Source organism: Cebus imitator, unplaced genomic scaffold, assembly GCF_001604975.1.
Source record: "Cebus imitator isolate Cc_AM_T3 unplaced genomic scaffold, Cebus_imitator-1.0 Scaffold30, whole genome shotgun sequence".
Taxonomy (NCBI): Eukaryota; Metazoa; Chordata; class Mammalia; order Primates; family Cebidae; genus Cebus; species Cebus imitator.
In genome coordinates, this window is record NW_016107345.1 from 2637328 (window position 1) to 2658615 (window position 21288).

The 21288-nt window shown below is 46.8% G+C and overlaps 1 protein-coding gene across 4 annotated transcripts in view; it reads left to right on the forward strand.

Annotated features, from left to right (window-relative positions):
* Positions 1–21288, forward strand: part of PXYLP1 (2-phosphoxylose phosphatase 1) — a 62205-nt gene that overhangs the window by 19090 nt on the left and 21827 nt on the right. For 3 of the 4 annotated variants that reach the window (XM_017523723.2, XM_037736826.1, XM_037736825.1), the window contains exon 2: positions 8888–9019. In XM_017523723.2, coding sequence (XP_017379212.1) covers positions 8941–9019 — 79 coding nt within the window. In that variant the 5' untranslated portion in view covers positions 8888–8940. Of the gene's footprint in view, positions 1–8887; positions 9020–9053; positions 11482–21288 lie in introns of those variants that run through there. The other variant, XM_017523726.2, reaches the window with a different exon arrangement.

Here is a 21288-nt window from a genome sequence, read left to right on the forward strand (position 1 = left end):
AAAAAAAAAAAAAAAAAAAAAAAGAGTTTGACTTTTATCACTCAAGCCTTTATTGTATGCCACTTGCACTTCCAGTCTTGCAGCCTGATGTGATCGTTGATCACCTCACCACAAACAGTTGCAAAGCAGTCTGGGAAATATTCTCCTTAGCTGGATGGCCATGTATCCAGCTAAAACCCAGAGGGTTCTGTCCATAAGATGACGGAAGGAATAAACACTGGGGCAGTTAGAAGCATCTGCCACATAGTGTGTCTGCTACAGTGAAGAAGAACATGGCAAGGGCAGATTGCTGGGTACCACTCTGAATGTGAAGCAAGGGTTTCAGCCACACAGGCCAGCCTCCATGAGCAGCGTGGGGCTTTTTGCCCTCTGACCTGCCCTGGCCTCTCTTCAGGTCAACCAGGGGGTTTGAACCAGATGATATTTCAAACCTCTTCAAACTCTGACTTTCTCTGGCATGGTCCAGTGGAGATTCTATTTCTAGAGTAGGGGAGAGGGAGCAAAGACAAGGGAGAAGTAGGGTAAGTAGCTCACATGTGGCTGGTGGGTATTAAAACCATCACCAAAATCACTGCTAATACTTACTGAGAGCTTATCAGAGGCTAGGCACCGTGCCATGTTCCTTACATATCTTAACCCCGTGAGTCCCTCCCTATACAACCTATGAGATAGGCCGTGATTGTTCCCACTTCATAGATGGGGAAACTGGGGCTCATTAGCGGGTAGCACAGGGCCCTAGACCTAGCCAGTTGACCGCTGGGCCCACGCACTTAACAACCCATTGTGGGTAGTACTGGGAAATCAGGTGGGATTAGTGAGGTGTGGCCAGATCATAACAGGTCCTTAAAGCAGGGCAAAGAACATTGGGTTTGGTGCTGCCTTTTATTCAGGGCCTGCTTCAGGATCATTCTGCAGCACTGATCAGCACACCCGCTGTGTTAATCCGTTTTTGTGTTGTAAAGGTATACCCAAGACTGGGTAATGTATAAAGAAAAGAAATTTATTTGGTTCACAGTTATGCAGGCTGTAAGAAGCATAGTGCCAACATCTGCTTCTGCTGAGGCCTCAGGAAGCTTACAATCATGGTGGAAGGCAAAGTGGGAGCCAGTGTATCGCACGATGAGAGGGGTTCCCAGGCTGCTCCTAGCAAGCTCTCACATGAACTAACAGAGCTAGAGCTCACTCATCACCAGGAGGACAGCACCAAACCATTCATGAGGGATCCACTCCCATGACCCAAACACCTCCCACTAGGCCCCACCTGCAGCACTGGGGATCACATGTCAGCCTGAGGTTTGGAGGGGATGCACATCCAAACCATATCACCCTCTCAGCTCCCCACTGGTTTCCCCCACAGCCAAGAGGTGGCTGTTGCCACTCCACATCACATCTGGGCATGACAGCAGCACAGGCCCAATTACCCCTCACTACCCTAGGGTAGAAGACAGGCTGCTTTTAAGGAGGAGAGCCCCCAGGGGAGAGAGGTGCCTGGGAGGGTCTGTGGTGCAGCAAGGTGAAGAATGTTCCAGGGGAGCCACACCTCATGGCTATTAAGTATCCTTCCACATGTTGCCCCTACTGAGAAGGGCAGGGAGGCCTCTGGGCCTGCCCCTGTCCAGTCTTCCCCAAGGAGGCCAGGTGCTGGGAGGAGATAGGACCCTGGCCCTTGAAAATAAGGATAGGTCCGTGAAGTGGGCCTGTCTTTCAGGCTGGCCTGCCTGTTGGTGTAGATCCTGCAATCAGACCCCTCTTCCCTCTCCATCCTATAGATCAGTCAGCTTAGTCCGCAGAGGGGACTCCAGAGAGGGAGTGAGAATCAGTAAGTATGTTGTCTGCTCCCACTGATGGGACATCTTGAGGTGAGTGGGGAAGCTGGCCTGACTAGAGGACTATGGGTGCTGGGCCAGGCAAGCCCTCCCCTTGGAGAAACAGACCCAGACATGGCAGGGGCGCCCCAGCTCAGCCTCTGTGTGGCCTCTGGGCAGCTGGCTTTCCCTAGGCACAACACTTCCCTGCGTGTGTCAATGCTGGATGGTGCCTGGACTGACTCATCTCCCTTCTCTGGCTCCTTTTACAACAACCCAGTACCTGCCCCCCAACCTTTCACACCATCTCTTGGGTTCATTCTGTTTTCCTAAAATTCAGTCACAGATGCAGCAACTCCGATCTGCTCTTCAAGACTGAGTTCCAACATTGCAACTTCAGAAGACCCATCTGCCGTAACCTCGCCCCGATGCAGTCTTCTCTTCCTCCTGACAGCACGGGTCTCATGTAGCCTAGTGATCTGTTTACTCACTGCCTCCCTCACCAGACTCTATGCTTCCTTTTTTTAAAAAACTTTTCTAAAGAAAACCTTTAACTTCCGACATACACAGAAGCAGAGAGGAACAGATAATGAACCCTCAAGGATCTGTCACCCTGCTTCAGCTGTTGTCAGCATTTTGCCAGTCCTACTTCATCTATTTCCCTTGGCCTTTTTATCCCCTCTGGAATGTGTGTGTGTGTGTGTGTGTGTGTGTGTGTGTGTGTGTGTGTATGCGCGCTATGTATATTATATGTAATATATATAAATTATAAATAAATATGTATACATACTTTATTTTCGAGATGGACTTTCTCTTTGTCACTCAGGCTGCAATGCAGTGGCGCAATCTTGTCTCACCACAACCTCCACCTCCCAGGCTCAAGCAGTTCTCATGCCTCAGCCTCCTGAGTATCTGGGATTACAGGCATATACCAGCATGTCTGGCGAATTTTTTGTGTTTTTAGTAGAGATGTGGTTTCACTATGTTGGCCAGGCTGGTCTTGAACTCCTGTCCTCATGTGATCTGCTTGCCACAGCCTCCCAAAGCGCTGGGATTACAGGTATGAGCCACTACACACAGCCCCTCTGGAATATTTTAAATCAAGTCCTAGGTCTTATATAATTTCTCCCATAAATACTTTAGTGCTTTTCAGCTGAGACCTTCCATGTGACAGAAACTATGTCCTGTATCCTGTGTCCTGTGTTCTTACCACTTAGAATAGTGCCTGGCACCTGGTGGCTGTCGGGAAATGTTATTTTGAATTGACTGACTGAATGAATGAGTGTATGAACTGGCTTCAGCTTTTAGGAATGAGCCTGCAAATTAAGTGGAGAACTCTGGAACGTGAATAACTGCTATGAACTCACAACCCCTTCATCCCAGGTGCCTTCCTGGGGTTTCCAGGAGGCTCTGGAATCTGTCCATCTTCATCAGACATCAAGGCTGGTTTTTCTTAGGCAAGCATCTTTGATTTAGCAATTAAACTGCACTTTGATGTGACCTTGGAGAGGGAAAACTATTAAGATATAGCTTTTACCTTTGCTTGGCTCATGTTTTGTTCACAATTGCAGACTTGAAGATTTTTTTTTAATTATATTGCTGTATTTACTTAGGCCAAAATGATTCTGACCAAAAAAATCAACGCGTGGAATACGTCTAAAGCATTTTCTTTAATAACATCTTTCCATTCTTGGTAATGGTATTTTAACTGCACAAATGAAAGGCAAAATGAGTTTGTTTTCTTTCTAGCGGTTGTGGTCATGTTTAAAACCCTAAATTCTGTACACTTTGAAGGACAGCGTGTGGTATTGTCAGCTCTAACAAGGTAAAAATTAGGCCAAGGCTTGGGCTCTGGCACTCTGGTAGTAGAATAGTAGCTTGTAAAAATGCCTTTGACAAGTTCTTTTTTCCTTTTAATTCAGAAATGGTGTTCATCATAACGTAATGTGAACTGCTTATTAACTAGTACTATATTTCAAAATTGTATTTTAAAATCTTTTTTTCATGGCTCAGACTTGTAGTAAGGTTGAATTGAGTTAGCTGGGTTTTCTGATTTTTGTTTGGTTTTTGCTGTTTCATCAGGAATTCAGAGTAATAATTCAATTTCTGGGTTTAAGATGTTTTTACCAAGTGGGTTTAGCACAGGAGACTGCAGCTGTGCCCAATAGACATCTGAGGACTAATAAGTATTTTATGTTCAGCCTGGATATATAACAGTTGTTTTCACAGAAGTATTTGTAGGAATTGGATTGGTCATGATGCCATATTGAGCCAAGAGCATCTTTTCCACAGGAGGTGATGGGACTTGAGAGATGTTTGGGGATTAGAAGATGTGGGAGCTGTAATCCCATAGCACCTCACCCTGCTGGTGCAGCAGGGAATCTTCCTGTGGATCTTATTTTTAGGGCTGTGCACAAGCAGGCTGTGGGAGTTCTGCTCTGGGCTCAGAATCCTGGCTGTCGCCTGGTATGACTTGTATGAGTGTTACCAGGTGTCTTGAGGAGCTGCTATAGACCCCAGGGGTAGGCTCAGAGTTCCTATGGGGAGAAGTGCAGGAATATGGCAGGAAGGGAACCAGGGACTGCGCGACTTCTTGATTGGCTGCAGGAGCCTCCTGCCTGGGATGGAGAGGGGGAAAGGGAGGGATGGAGAGGGGGAAAGGGAGGTCTGGAAAACTCAGGCTGGAGATTAGACCACAGTGCCAGAAAGAGGCAGTTGGCTGGTACCTCATCATCTTGGGGTGGGGCCCAACAGAAGCTGAGACAGATGTTCCAGGCTAGAAAACCTAGGGTAAGGCAGGGATACAACAGCTGAGTCAGCCCCCAGAAAGGCTCGTGGTGACGGAGGAGCCATGGACGTGGTTGCTGACATGGCTGCCTGTGCTGATGGATGCTAGGGCCAGTGAGTAGGGAAGGGGCGACTGGCCAGGATTTGAAAGCAGAGCCACAGCATGGAGCAGAAGCAACAGCTCTGGGGAAAGAGCGAATCCTTATGTTTAGATCGTGGCATAGGAGTCTGTGTGATTCTTCCAGAGTGTGGAAGTCAGACATAGTCCACATCTGCTCGACAGCCGTGCTCTGCCTGTTGTGAGATTTGCTCCCCACGGCCACCTGCTCTTTTGTGCTCCTATCCCCAGTCTTATTTAAAAAGCTGGATCCTGCAGCTCAGAGAAGTGGAGCCAGTTGTCAAGACACACAGAAAATAAGCAGCAGAGCTGGGAATTGAACACAGATCTGCCAGTCTCTGGAGCCTCGTCCTTCACACCACATTAGGGCTGCTTTCGGTCTCTTACACTGAAGAATTGTCCCCAGCGAAGAAACACCCACAGCAGCAGAACCATGCACTCCACTTCCCATGTTGGACACAGGCACATGTGTGCACATGCGCGCACACACACACACACGCACACACACACACACCTTCTCCTTGGGGTCCTACCTTCAGCTGCAAACTTCTTCAAATCCATGTGAATTTTGGATCCTATCATCATTATTTAGCCTTTTTAAAATCTAAGACTAAAGTTTGACATTATCTTCAAGTTTTCTAGTGAAATGGACTCCAGAAGAAGGCATGTGTTTATCCCGGGGTTCAGCGTTCCTCTGGCCAGGCTGTGTACACACCCTTAGGGCTGTGATCATACCAGACTAGTCCCTAGCACAAGCAGAAATAATGGAAACGCTGACCATGCCAGAGGCTGTCAGAGGAGAGTCAGAAGTGGGAGGGTGCAGACCCCAGAGAGTGTCAAGGGGGAACGGTGGATGGTCCCACTGTTCAGCAAATGAAAAGTCACAGACAGGTGGAGATGTCAGCAGTGCAGACTAGAAGCAGTCAGGCAGCTACACGATCCCAGCCATCTGGTTCACCTAACATATTTAAATCTAAAACTAAATATAGCTTCTTTCCCAAAAAGCACTCAGCATATTAAAGAACGAAGACAAGATGGAGATTTTCATGTTGTGCCTACAGATGAGGATATTGAGATCTAGATCCTGGCTTAGAATATCCTGGTAAAGATGCAAGGCACTTCCTCCTTATTGTATCAGTTAGCTTTTGCTTTGTATCAAGCCCTTAAACCTTACTGACTTCAAACAGCAACCGTTATATTTGCTTATGATTCTGGGGACTGGCCATATAGTTCTTTTAGTCTGGACAGGCTACTGATATCCATCTGCTGGTAGTGTGGCCGGAGCAGGGTGGGCTGGGATAGCTTCATTCACAGGTGTGGCCACAGCAAACTGGTTGTTTGAAGGGAGCCTCAGCAGGGACTGCTGACCTTGGCTCCATGTGGTCTCTCATCCCCCAGCAGTCTGGCCTAGGGTCTTCACATTGCCGTCTCAGTGTTGCAAAAGCAGCAAAGGAAGACAAGCCCCAGTGCGTAAGTACTTTTCAGGTCCCTCCTTGTAACACATTTGCTATTGTCCCATAGGCCAAAGCAAATTCCTTGGCCAAGCCAAAAGTCAGTATTGGAAAAGCCCGGGTAAGCCCATGGATGCCAAGGGCATGAGAAAATTGGGGGCTGTTACTGCAACAAATTTACCATGCTGTAAAACGGAGACTTAATTTAGCAAGTAACCATCATTGCCACTGAATGCCCGCCTGACCACCTGAAGACAACTCTAAATAATGCTGTGGCAAATCCCGTATGAAAAGACAGTGTCTACCGGGGCAGTAGCTCATGCCTGTAATCCCAACACTTTGGAGGCCAAGGCAAGCAGATCACTTGAGGTCAGGAGTTCGAGACCAGCCTGGCCAACGTGATGAAAACCCCATCTCTACTAAAAATACAAAAATTAGCCGGATGTGGTGGCGGGTACCTGTAATTCCAGTTACTAGGAAGGCTAAGGTAGGAGAATCACTTGAACCGGGAGGCAGAGGTTGTAGTAAGCCAAGATTGTGCCACTGCACTCCAGCCTGGGCTACAACAGCGAAACTGTCTCAAAAAAAAAAAAAAAAAAAGAAAGAAAGAAAAGGTAGTATCGAATAAGACCATACAAAACATACTTAGCTGTTCCAGTGGCCTCTCCTGCCAGTCAGGGAGGGGGAAATCCATTAAGAGCTTGGAAGCAGGAAGTGGTTGAGGAATAAGACCTAACCTAGCAGCAGAAACAAGGCCCTCACCTCCCACAAGCAAAAGCAGAGCAACCAGCAGGCAGGTCGGCCTCTGAGGTGATGACACAAAAGATACCACACGGCATCAGAAACCGGGGGTGGGTGATTCCCCAAGGCTGGCACAGTGGCTTCCCAGGCCCAGAGTGAGAGGCCTGAAGACAAGATTTGAGCCAGAGCTGCAGAGGGAGGGAAGTGCAGGAGAACACGTGTACATGTAGTACTGAGCTTGGGCATGGGGGCACTGACTCTTGCTCAGGGATAGTGACTCATGGGACAGAAGCGTTTCCCCCCAGCTCTTCCTTTCCAACTTGGGTCTGGGAGAAGGGCTCCCACGAAGAAGGGCCATTCCGTCATTAACAAGATGGTGACCTGAAAATACACCACCAACATGCACAAACATATTCATGGAGGAGGCTTCAAGAAGCATGCCCCTCCAGCACTCAGAGAGATTGAAGGAGAGGGGGACTCCAGATGTGCGCATTGATACCAGGTTGAACAAAGCTATCTGGGCCAGAGGACTAAGACGCATCCCATACCACCTGTGCGGCTGTCCAGGAAACGTAATGAGGATGAAGATTTGACACACAAGCTCTATATTTGGTTACCTATGTACCTGTTACCACATTCAAAAATCCAATCAATGTACAAGAGAACTAACTGCTGATTGTCAAATATGCCAGATGGAGTTGTAAAACCACAAAGTAAATAAATAAAATGAAATTGGGATCTGTTTGTTAACAGAGGTGCTGGTTGCTAGACACACAGGCTCAATTGTAAGGTGCAAGAGCATTTTCACCAGTCTGTTAGCAAATGTTCTCTTTTGGTAGAAAGTCTGACAGGTCCTTTAAACAAGTGGGTTTTCAAACTTACCTGCTGGGCCCTTGGGGAGGAGGTGGGAGGCAGGGGGCTCTGGGAGTCTGGCTCTTGCTTGATTCCCAAAAGACATGCTTTTCATAGTATAGCTTATTGAGATAGGATTATCCCCAAGTGTACAGCTCAATGGCTATATTCAGTGATATTCGCAGTCACACAGCCCTCACACATTAGCAGATGAGCTTTTATCTGATTTTGTCTGTCTGGTCTCTGAAGGAGATTATATTTGAATGGGGGAAAGATTCAAGTTTGAAATTACTGTCACAATCTAACTGTAGTTTAAGAACCTTTTCTAAAGAGATTATGGCTTTCAAGTTCTCTTTAAAATCCCAAAGAGAACCAGGAAATAAACTTGACTTCTAAAACGGATAGGGTAAAAGTTATAGTAGTCTTTTTTTTTTCCCCACAGAAGAGACAGTTAGGACCTTATTTAGCCTTTTAAAAAAATCCTTTTGTGCCTTTGTAATGTGGTTAGAGGAATTTGGAATAGGCAGGACGAGGCTCCCAAAAGACCCCTGGACCACTAAGCCAGCTGAAATAGGCTCAGTGGTCCGGGATGAAGGGAGGTCTGGATGAGCAGATGGAGCTAGTCAATCCTTTTCCACACCCAAGCCACCCCCCAGAGCACTGCTGCGGTGCACATTGCAAGGATTGGTGTTCAGATTAACAATTACAATTAAAGAAGACTAAGGTCATTTCAGCCAAATGTCCATCAAAAAAAATTTAAAGATTTAAAGGTTAAAGTTCACAGCCAGGTGAGTCTACGTGAAAATTTCCGTCATTGTCCAACACATTGTACATTCTCAATAAACATCCTTTGCATTTTTCCTTGGGAAGGTCATGTCTATAAAATATCTCAGTCCCTCTTGATGTCAGATAAACAAAGCATTCATGAATTGGTTTCCTCTTACTAACTGGAAGGGTGCATTCTTACTTGGGCTTATTTGGGGGCAAAGACTAACTCTAGAGCATGCTGTTGTTCTCCAGCTAGAGATGCATGCTTCCCTGCCAGGGGACTGGGCTAATCAGATTATTTTCAGTTGACAAACTTGGTTTTCCACCTCTAAACACTTCATTTATCACCTCTGCTTTATTCACAGGACATGTTCCCGATTTGAGGTGAAACCATGAAGAGAAAATAGAATAATTAATAATGCTTTTCCGCAACCGCTTCTTGCTGCTGCTGGCCCTGGCTGCGCTGCTGGCATTTGTGAGCCTCAGCCTGCAGTTCTGTGAGTAAGCCGGGCACTGCGGGTTGTGGGAGGGTAGGGGCTTCGTAGGAAACAAGGAGGTCCCGAAGCCTTGTTTTATAAATGAACAATGAGGTTGAAGACAACGAAGTCTTTCTGTTTTTGGGGCTCACAGTAGCCAGTTGCAAGGAGGGATCCTAAACCACGGAGCAGTGTTCTGTGTGCTTTTCTGACTTTTGCATGAACTCCTGAACTGCGCTGGTTATTCCCAAATTTTTTGTTCAGATTCCCCAGATGAAGACACTGAGTGGCCCTGCTTGACTTCTTATGCTGAGGTACACAGAGCAGAGCTATTTGGCCCTTTGGTTGGGTCCTTGAAAGTTGGGTGTCTGTTTAGCATTCAGTCAGCCACGGGGCTGGAGTTGTTTGGGGGAGGGTGGGGAGGTTAGGTCACCAGTATCAAACTCGCCTCCCTGGGCAGCAGGGACTGCATCGGAAATCCCCTGTGACATGGTAGGAGCACTCTGAGAAAGCCAGGCCATGGGCCTCAGCATGCAGCGTACTCTGCTGAGATTCCTAGGCTCAGGCCAGGCCGCAATTCTGTGCACACCACAGCTTCCCCAAGAGTGGCTGTGTTCAGACACAGATGTGGTCCCAGGACCTCCTTAGTGACAACCCCTCAGTGGTGGCCCATGGTCTTCTGGGAGGCCCCTTGACCTCCTGTGGCCCATGTCTGTTTCTTCTGTGCTCAGATCCTGGTGCTCCTTTACCAAGAGTGTTCTCTTCCTCACTCCCTCTCATCCTTTCCCTTTCAGCCCTTGCCTCTTCTCCTCCATGAACGCCTAAGGGTTTGGTGCTTCTTTTATATACATCAGGATGCCCTGAGTCTATGAACCTATTTCCCTTTCTCCTTCCCTTCCTTCATTCTGCACCCCTTCCCCTTTGTTTTCTCTTTGAAACAGGGTCTTACTCCGTTGCACAGGCTGGAATGCAGTAGCGCGATCACAGCTCATTGCACTCGACTTCCCAAGTTTAGGTAATCCTCCCGCCTCAGCTTCCTGGGTAGCTGCGACTGGAGGCATGCACCACCACACTTAGCTAATGTTTTGTATTTTTGTAGAGACAGGGTTTCACCTTGTTGTCCAGGCTGGTCTCGAACTCCTGTGCTCAAGTGAGAACATAAGTGTTACATAAGCATAACCCTGTGCATTATAGATTAGTGAAATTTTTTACAGCACAGTAATAAGCAACCAATAAAGCAACTAAATAATGGAGCAATTAAACTCCATTTCTACAGAAATGGGGAAATTCCAAAGTCACAGTTTACTTAGAAGAAGAGTAGTAAGAATGTGGGCCTCCCAAAGTTCTGATATTACAAGGTGTGAACTACCACTCCTGGCCCCCTCCTTTCACCAACCATACAGTATTATAATTTTCAGTTCTTGTGTCTTTTCCTTCTACCAGATTGTCTTCTCATTGAGAGCAAGGACCACATCCTGTTTCTCTCTGTATCCCAGGAATCAGCACTGCCCAGCACATAGTAATATTTTGTAAATGTGCTGAATGCATGAATCCATGCCTGCTCTAAAAGCAGACAGACCCTAACTTTCTTTCCTTCTGTTGCTGTGTATTTGAAGCTGAGAAAACATCTATGCAATGCCAGGAATTGTGTTGTTGCTGTCACCTGCTTCTCTCCATTTAACCACTTCACCCTGATGGGTGGGAGACAAGCAATTGGCACCCACACCATCCAGGACAGCTGTATGAGGAGGTGGCGTTTCTGTTGCAGTTTGAATGATGGAAAGACCGGCAGGTGGTTGGGTGAGTGGGATGTTGTGAGTGTACAGAGGAGCGTGGGGAAGGTTTGGCTCTAGGAGGGGGTGGTTTGAAGAGAAGAGGCTTTGAGGAAATTTCCTTGATTCACTTCCAATTGTGACATATTCCTGTGCACACATCTGGTGCATATGACAGGCTGTTTCTAATAGTAAAGAGATTTAAAAATACTCATCCTTCCAGAATTGGAAAAGAGGTCAAAAGAAGGTGGGCATGAGAAGTTTAAAAATATTCCAGATGGCAAATGAGCTGTAAAATAGGAATCCTTTCCAAAAAGTGTGGTAAGGTTTTCAGTAGTTTAATTGTTCATAACCTTTCATTAAAACTTTTCCATCCTTTGGTTGGAGAGGTAGGATGTTACACTCAGCCCTGATTTTATTTTGAGAGGCTGACAGGTTCTGAGACATGAATGTGTGTTACTTGTGTTTGTGGCACTTCTCTTGCATGAGCTGCTTTCCACGTCACTGAATTGGCCTGTGTGTTTTGCTTATATAACTCTTCTGAAAGTACCTTCTGTTTTAGGAAAGCCAATTTTCAGCCATACTTTTTTTAAGGGAAATTTTGCAGGGTAAATTAGCCTGGCTGGGTCTGAGCTCTTTATTCTTGGTTACCTTGTTGGAGATCGGAAGGATATTAAGATATGGACGTTCTTACTGCTCTTCTTCTCCTAGGTAAAGTGTAACTTTGAAATTTCCCCATTTCTGTAGAAATGGAGTTTAATTGCTCCATCTATTTAATTGCCTTATTGGTTGCTTATTATTATGCTGTAAGAAACAGTACTAATTCATAACGCACAGGCTTACGCTTACATAACACTTACGTTCTTATTCTTATCCTAAAATACATGGACTTTTATTCTTTACCATTTCTTTTTACTTATTTTTGAAGACAAAATTAGCACATATGATTGTTTTAAGTAACATATTTGAGGCAACCAAGTATAACTTGGTTTTCTCATGCTTCAAGAGTAAGGCTTTGTTGTCTGAAATGATCATATCTTTTATTTGGTCTTGTTCGTAGTTTTTTTTCTGATGTTTTGAATGTGAAAAAGAAATGGCCCAGGTTACGATTCAAAAATCAGATTGCTTAAATAAGGATCTTCCTCTGGATATAGAAAGTATGTAGTGAACCCACATATATTTATTAAGTGCTTATGTGTATTTGACATTTTTCTGCACTATGGAGGTGGAAGTAGTAAGGAATACAGAAGAGATTAAGATACTGTTTATAGCTTCTCAAAATATGTTCATCTTAAATGCTACTAGTGACTTGCTATATGGTAATAGTCTTTAATAAAAATAATTCCATTTATGTTTTCAAGTCCTTAGTGTTTTGTGTTTAGAAGGTGAGACATTCTGAAATTCCTGATGTTTGAATTGTAGAAGGAAACAGGCAAGGCAGAGATATTTTTAGTTATTGCAGTTAAAATACATACAAGTGGAAAAATAACTTCAAATTAAAAGACTCCTTTAGTGCAACAAGGAAAGACTGTCAGGATGTGAAGACTTAGGAATCATGAGTTATGTTTCTGCTTTTTGTGCTCATTTGTAATCACTCACTCCCCTCCTTGGCCCCTGCATTTCCCTAATGCTGATTTTATGCTCATTTCTCCATGTTCTGACCAGCATTTCCAAAATGGCGGCGTGACAGGAGCTCGCAGGCTCTAGAGTCATAGTTTGAATGTCAGCTTCCCTGCTAAGCTATCGTGTGTCCTCTTCCTTCTTCTGTAAAATAGAGTTAATTATTGCTGCTTTGCAAGGTTGATGTAAGAACAGAGACGGTGTGGGAAAACCCTTGGCTCGTGGAGGCATAGCCGACTTAAACCTTTTAAGCAAACCAGTGCAGTTTCATCATAGTGCACCATCATCAGAAACCAGGGTTCCTGGTGTTCTGGAAGTTGCCAGAGCTTATGTTACTTCAGCCACTTGGTGGGGAAAGCTTTTGAAATATATCACACATGTATTTGTTTTTAAGCAAAGTGCATTGGCCATGATGGGGTTAATTTATACTGAGCACATGGCACCCATATCTGGGGTTTTCCTCTTGGGCAAGCCCCTGATTGGCCAGAGCAGGTTCAGAGGCAATGCTGAGGGTGAACTGGAGATTCAGATTCCCAGTGGAAAAAGAGGAAAAGTGGAGGGCTAACCTGCAAAAATGAGAGTGAGGGTTGTTGTCAATATCTGAAGGGCCCTCTCTGCAAGAGGAGGTGAACACGGAGAGACATTTCAGTTAAGCATATGGTAGAACTTCCTGAAAGTCAGTGCCATGCAGAAGTGGAATGGATAGTGTGCTCTCTGTCACTGGAGTCTGCCAGCTCTGGAGGGCTGCTCTTTGAAGAGTAGCATATTGGACAGGTCATTGAGTCTGATCCCATTCAAAGTCTCTTTAAACTCTGAGGTTTTCTGAATTTTATCTTTTCTCATTGATCCAGTGACATGAGTATGTGACATTTTGTTCTTTAGCGACTGTGCTTTAGTTTCCACTGTGTGTTAGGCCCGGAGCTATTTGTCCAGTGGAGAAGAATCACAAGTAGACCCCCTGGAAGACCGGGTGCTGTGTGCTGGGACAGGTGAGAGTCAGCAGCACAGTGGGGTCGGAAAGAACATGGGCTCCAGAGCCAGAATGCCTGGATCAAATCCCTGTCCGCCACATACCAGCTATGTGACCTCAGGAAACTTATTTACCCACTCTGTGCCAGATGGGACAATGATAGTTCCCATTTCATAGGGTTGCCAAAGGATTCAGCAAGCTAATATTTATAAAACACCTGGAACGGTACCTGGCACCTAGTAATCACTACATATGTGTTTGTTAAATCAAATGAATTCAAGATCGTTTATGGAAGGGTAGTATGAGAGGCTAGAGCACAGGAACCCAACCCAGCTTGGAGTCGGGGAAGACCCCCCTAAAAGAGATGGCATCTGAGTTCATCCTTTAAGGAAGGCAGGAGTGGTCAAAGAGGCAACTGAGCACAGGTGCTCCTGGCCAAATGTGCAAAGGAAGAGTGAGAGAGAACAGACCCGGGTGAGTCGCCTGTAGGTAGCTTTGAAATTGGAATGAAGTCTGGGACCTACCTCCTATCGCTGCACTATATCCTGAAGGGTGTGAAGAGCCGCTGAAGCAGGGAAGACACCATCAGATTTGTGTCTTGGAAAGACTGCAGCCCAGCACCGTGTTTTCCAAAGCACCTTCATCAGAATCACCTGGGAAGCTTGTCAAAATGCGTGTTCTCAAACCAAAAAAAAGCATATTTTGTGCCCTTCCTTATAGAATCAGAATCTTGGCGGTAGTGGAATCCAGAAATCTACATCTTTAACAAGCCCTCTGGGTGAGTCTAATGCACACAAAATCTAAGCACTCCAGAGGCTGGTGAAAAGGTGATGCTGGGAGGCACCTCAGAGACTGTTTTGCTCATCTAGCAACAAGCTGAGGGTGGCCCCGATGAAGGCATTGACCCTGAAAGGAAGAAGCAAAACCAGGAGACGTCATGGCAGTGCTCTGGAACTCTATAGCTAATTATAGAGTGGTGTCACGGAGCCAGGATGATGGGGAATGGGGGACTCTATCACGGCACCCAGGAGTCCGGCTCGGGTAGTTCAGTAGATACTTCATGCATGCCTTCATTCACATAACTGTCTCATCTCCTTCTGGGATAAGTCTGCCAAAGGTGGAAGTAAATTCTTAGAACACAGACTGGGAGGTCAACCATGCAGGGCTGGTGGCTCCCTGGGTCTGAAGAGAGAGGCCCAGGGAAAGTACTCCGAGCAAGAAGGGAAGTGGGGCAGAGCCCAGGCAGCAGGACAGGCAGGGGCAGAGCAGGAAGGAGACCAGGCTGGGAGGAGTCATTGAAGGGCATGGACGTCACTGGAGGTACCCAGTGGGCCCCATGGATGCAGTGTCCTGCCCAAGAGTGGACCTCAGGGTCTGAGGCCTATGAAAGACCCTGTCAGAAGCCACCATTTGGGGACTTTGTATTCCCTCCGGTGAAGCCCTGGCTTCCAGAGGACCAGGGCTCCTTGGAGCATGTGGAAGCTGCTCCAGGGCAACAGCCTGTGAACTTGTTTTGTTTGGCCCAACCCCTGTTTTTAGATTTTTAAATTTATTTACCAATGTTTTAAAACTAGGCAATTTCATATAAACTTCCAGCCCTTCTTTGAAAAGCCAGACTCCCCAGCAACCTGGCCCACAGTGCATTACAGAGACCGCTAGCAGGAGCCGGGCAGCTGAGTTGGGGCTGCCTCCCTGGGCAGGGGGGTGCTCTCCTGGTCGCCACAGCGCCCACCTGCCTAGTCCCTGTCAGCTCCTGAATTTGTCCCCTGTGGTGCAGACAGAAGAGAGAGCCAGAGAAGAAAATCTGGGCAGACAGAGGAAGAGGGGCCACAAAGGAGACAGAATAGCAGCAGCCAGGAGAGCCTAAAGACAGGAGTGGTCTGGAAGCCAGGATTAGAAGTTCTCAGGTGGGCAGCTGAGGAGGCCCCACTTAGCCAGCTGTGTGTGTGAGAGACAGTGGGGGTGCGGGAAAGAGCACGTGTGTGTTTTCTATAGATTCCCTGGGAACTCTCCTACCTGCAGAGCTATCATGTTTCCTGTGACCCTGATCCCCTGTATCCCCTCCCTTTTTCTGTGCTGCTTCCAGTCTGATGCCCGCTAAGAAAGAAAATAACAATGCTTGATAGAACAGTGTGTACATTGACATAGAACTGCCTCTGAGTAGGTAAGCGAGTAGCCCTCACAGGTGCCAGGGTGCTGTGACACCTTCCTCGGTGGTTCAGACCCTCGTGTCCTCAGTCCTGCTCACTCTTGTAGACGGCCATCAGCATTTGTGGTGTCAACTCTGCAGGGACCCCTGAGGTCTGTAGTACCTGGTAATAGTGATTCTGCTGAGGCACACATGTGGATGAAAGTAGTGGAAAGTGAGCTGCTCAGCTGTGAGGAAGCCAGGTCCTGCCACGTAGCTAGGAGACGTGGCCGCCCCCTGCTCTTTGCCCTGTGTAGGTTCAATGGAGAAAAGCCATGGAGTGGTATGTTTGAATCCGGAGCTTCATGAAATCTTAGTGTGCTTCATGGAAAAGGTTTGGGGATATGCAAGCCCTTCGGATGCCCAGAGTCTAAAGTATTGTGTCCTCTATTCTAAAAGTCCCAATGCACTTCCTCCTGGGCTTTTATTTTGTTGAGCTGGAGACAAAAAGTATGAGAAACTGAAAATGAAGGTTTACATGTTTAACCTAAGAGTTCTGTGATGTCACCATCTCATCATTGTGACCAAAGTTTTCAATTTTGTATTTTTTATTAATTTTGGTCCTTTTCTTAAAGACTTTACTTTCTGTTTGATTTCTAGGAGTTTTAATTTGCTCGTCCTCAGAATGCTTTACATCCAGCTGCCACATAGAGTTAAATATCTGCGGGTGAAAAAATAACTGCCGTAGATGAGTGACAAAATTACTTCTGACAGTTTCTTAAGCTCATGTTGTAGATGCATTGGAAGGGGGAGGTGAGAGTATCATGTAGCAGATTCTTCTGCAAGCTGAGTATGGACACATTTATGTCTGTGGATCATTTCTAGTTTTCTTTCAGGGTGTAAAAATAAGGACCTCCCTCTCTCCTTCCCTTCCTCCCTCCCTCATTCCCTCCCTCCTTCCTTTTCTCTTTCCATTCCTCCCTCCCTTCTTTCTTCTTAGTTACTAATCTTAAAGAAGTTTTAGCCAATAATTAGATGAGGTGATAGAGATATCTGTTTAAAGATGTTTACTGCAGCACCATTTATAATAAGAAACAAAGGAGAAGGCAACCGACGTGTACAACAGCAACTTCTCCATTACCTCGTGATCACGTAGACCTGTCTCTCTTGACCTGGAAGGTTGTGCATAATATATTAAACTAAAAAAAATATGGTACCTTTATGGGTGGGGGGGAGAGAGAAAGTGTGCATGTGTGTGAGCGCGCGCGTGTGTGTGTCTTGAGTCAGCAGGAGTCAATACTAAATAGAAAGCATCAGTAAAAGAATTTAGTGAATTCAGGAGAGTGCCTGTAGATCTCCCAGACCCACTGAAGAGATGAACAGAATAGAAAGCTGCAGGATTCGCGGCTGTACCCACTGCAGGGAGCGCGTGAGGCCAGCTGGAGCCTCACAGGCGGAGTGTGTGCCCGCTGAGCCAAGCTGCCCAGCGCAGGCCCCACTCACTCCCTGTTGTCTTGGCAACAGGGCTCTGGCCCCATGCTAATGACATTAAAAGGACGAAGCCCACCTTGAAGTGAGTGCTGATCAGAGGCAGAGCCTTGTCATATACTAGCAGTCCCACCTTGCGAGAGGGAAGAAAGAGGCTGATCTAAAAGAAGCCTCAAAGGGCAGAATCTGAATCCTGTCCATGAGGGTGAAGTAAGGCGGGCACCTGGGAGAGAGCTCTGTGACTGACTCACCATCCTGCCCTCCCCACCATCCTGCCTTCCTGCCAGTGTGGCTGCCACACACACTGCAGATGTGCTCTGTGCCTCAAAGCAGCAGTTCAGGGGTGGGCTCGGGTGGGAGGGGAGGGGGAAGTGGCTGGGATGCATGGCCCCTCTCTAGGATTTATCTGGCTGGAGCTTCAGCATCACCTCTTGCCTCTCTTTGCCCTTCTCTTTTCCCCATGTCATCTGAGGGGCTGGAATCCACTGGCCAGTGGTCTGCCCCTCCCCACCAACCCTAGGTATCCACCAGAGGGTGGGGCAGCTCTTGTGGGATGTCCAGATGCCTGAGAGTGCAGGCCCCACCCTGGGCCACATTCTCTCTTTCCTTGAGGTGCCTCCCCCAGGACATAGCCAGATGACCAGCCTGACTGTCTCTTTTGAGCCTTTACACAGAAGGCAGATGACCCACCCAACTTCAAGGACACCTTGCTGGTTTGGTGGCCTCAGTGGGGCGCAGACCTTTGAGACACAGGAAACTTATTTGCTCCTCTTGGGGAGAGAGAACAATGTCCTTGGGCCTGAGTGACCGTCCGTCACCATTCCCACCAGAGCAGGGACAGAAGCACATGCTTAGCTTCTGGCAGGGCACACAGCTACTCAAATACATTGAAATATTCCTTGTAGGGTTCTCTGGGTAGTAGGATTTATGGATGATAAATCCTTTTCTTTTTATACTTCAGTGTTGAATGACTATTTTAGGATGAACTCATGTTTATATGAAATCCAAAGATCCCTTTTCATTTTGAAAAAAGAAAATGTGTTCTTCTCTTCTTGAGTATTGAAATTGAAAACCTGTTCTCAGCCTGAACCCATGGACTTCTCCATTGTCCCATGGGGTTTCAGGGGTCTTATAAACCCCCAAAAGTCAAATTGAAAAGACTGTGTTTGAGGCACTCTTTCAGGGTTGAGGATCAGTAGTTTTTATCAGATTCTCAAAGATGAGGATCATAACCTTCATGACCCAAGAAGGTTAAGGAGACAGGTTTTTTCCTGGTTCTTTTTGGAGGCATGGACATCTCTTATGTCTAGTTTCTGTCTTGATTTGGAGTCTGGTGTTTGCATCATCTAATCCAATGGCCTTGTTAGGATAAGGCCAGTTACCAGCAGCTCCCAGAAGAGTGTGGCATTTCCTGACCCCTCTGAGAGGCTGCAACTGGAGTTCAAGCTTAGTCCACAGGGGGAATCCCCCATGCTCAAGCAGTAGGTGGACTTAGGTTTCAGAGGCAAATGTCAGTGGAAGGGGTCAGTCAAGAAGGAGATGGAGCTTGCAAACAGCACAGGGAGCAGAGCTCCAGCCTGATAGGATACGCCCAGCCCCGAACTCTGCTGGAGTTCTCTGGCTCCCTGAATGCTACCAGGCATATCAGAAGTAATTAATAAATTCTGACCTAATGTGGTTCACCATGAGGCAACATCAAGAATGAGGAAAAACAAGAAAGCTGTGTATTGCGGCTCAAAGTGGATAGATCAAAATGGGAAAAGCAGATTCAACTGTTTGATCAGTCTTGTTTGTGTAAAACCAAGTGTGTCAAAGTCTACAAATGTGGGCTTCACTTTTCCCATTTCACCTGTATAACATGATTCCCACTCCAGCCTTTAAATGCAGATGATGAGAGGCAGATAACAACTGTGGGCTCTTCGTTGTGGTTCTGGTTTTCATTTGACAGTTACGCTGCACTTTTAAAATTCAGTACAGAGTAGAGACAGGGTGGGCATTTAAGATAATTTAGTGGGTTGATGAGCGCTAAGGGAATTGTGGGAATGACAGACCATATCATTATTCCTTGGCAGACCTGTGAAGGAGAGAGAATTCAAGAGCCTTTTGGATTATTGGGCGGAGGAAATTGGAGAAATTAGGTGGCAGGACTGGGGGTGTTTTAGCCTATGAGGAGGCGCTATCTCAGATAAGCTGAATGTATTTAAGGGAGTCAGAAAATCTGCTAAAATTGGGGTGGCCAAGAGGGGAAAGGAGATTGGCTGGTTGTGCTTTTGTGAAGGGGAGGACACAGGGGTTCAATATCCCTTCCAGATCCCAAGTTGAAGGGAGCACTTTTCAAGAGCCTGCAAGAAACAGGAATAATCACATCCAGGAGATGGGTGTAGAAAACACCATTCATTCATTCATTCATTTATAAGACAGGATCTCACTCTCTCACCCAGGCTGGAATGCAGTGGTGTGATCAGGGTTCACTATAGCTCCGAACTCCTGGGCTCAAGCAATCCTCCTGCCTCAGTCTCCCGAGTACCTGGAACTATAGGCAAGCACCACCATGTCCCGCTCACTTTTTTAAAATTGAAAATAGCATTTCTTGATCCCTTACCAGAATCCATTCACAGGTGGTATCTCATCATCATCACTATCACCCTGATCTGTAGGTATCATCACCTTCATTTGACAGATGAAGGAAATGAGGCACAGAGAGGCAGAGATACTTGCCCCCAGTCACACAGCTAGAACGTAACAGAGCCAGGACATGAACTCACATCCTTCTAATATGGTAGCTCATTTGCAGTCCCTAGCCCCAGGCTACTTCCCTGCATTCAGAACCATGGCAGCCGGGGCAACTGAGGACAGACTTCAGTGGAGTTCCAAGTAAGAAGTGACTATAGTCCCCTGAGGAAGTGACTAGCCCAGAGTTGAGGTCACACCCTGGAGCCCAGTGTTGAAGGCACACCCTGGAGCTAGGAAGGTAGAAAATAGATGGTGGAGCTGGACCTTGGCCCCAAGAGGTTCCTTGCTGGTATAGTCAGTGGGGTGACTTACATGGCAGCTGAGCCCAGAGCAATGGAGACAGAGCTGAGCCAACACTTCAGCCTCATCCTGCTCACGTTTACTGGGAAGCTCTGGATCCCTGACACCCAAAGGTAATCTGCCAGGTGTCTGTGTAACCAGAAGAGGGCCGAAAGCCAAATCACACAAGCAGGGAGATGGTAGGAAGGAGGGGTTTGGAAGCCACCTGACTCCCAGTACAAAAGTGTCTTCCACGTGGAACAGCCTGTCTTTCCTGGGAAGGACCCTTATTGGCACAGCTGCCTAGAGTCAGGTCCCCATCCCTGGGCTAGTTAGCAAGGCAGGCACAGGGTCCTGGAGGAGCAACGTGACAGCCTCCACTGGGCCATGGGGTTGGCATGAGAAGGGGAGCAGCTCCCAGAGGAGGATGGGTCTGTCTCCACAGAATGAAGTAGGGAGAGATGAGCTGATCCAGGCATGGCCCTTCATTGTGCTCCATTAAAGTCAACTCCAAGGTACCTGCGAGGTGCTTGCATACAGCAGTTTCCTAAAGCAAGAAGAAGGCCATGTATGCAGGTAGATTCCTGTCCTCGGCCCTATTCCAGGGCCTTGGTATGGGAAGGAGACCTGGAGATCAGGGATGTTGGCTTGGCACCCTTGGGGAAAGAACCTGGTGTGTCCTTGTGCAAGTCAAAGTAACTCCCAGATAATGAGCTGGCAGCAGATGCTCAGCTGTAACTTTATCTGCTGCCCCTATGGGTTGTTGAGTTTCAGGGATAACTAAGGTGGCCTGAGGTTCAAAGGCCAGACAGGGCTTACAGCCTAGAAACCTGTGCTGTTGTGATCTGACTCTGACCCTGGCCTTTTCTCTCCTTTTTTCTATTCCACGGCGACCATCAATGGAATAAATGAAACTTAAAATGTGCAAATCATCGTTAGATGAAACATATCTCTCCGGAAAAGTTTCTAGTGTTGGCTGGTAAGCCAAGTCTAGTTGATTATGTCCTGTTTTGCTTAAGGCTGTTATCGACCACTCCTGGTGTGTTAGTCAGGACACTCTAGAGGGACAGAACTAATGGAATAGATAAATATATAAAGGGGAGTTTATTGAACATTAACTCACATGATTACAAGGTCCCACAATAGGCCGTCTGCAGGCTGAGGAACAAGGAGAGCCAGTCCAAGTTCCAAAACTGAAGAACTTGGAGTCCAGTGTTTAAGGGCGGGACACATTCAGTATGGGAGAAAAACACAGGCTGGGAGGCTAAGCCAGTCTCTCTCCACATTTTTCTGCCTACTT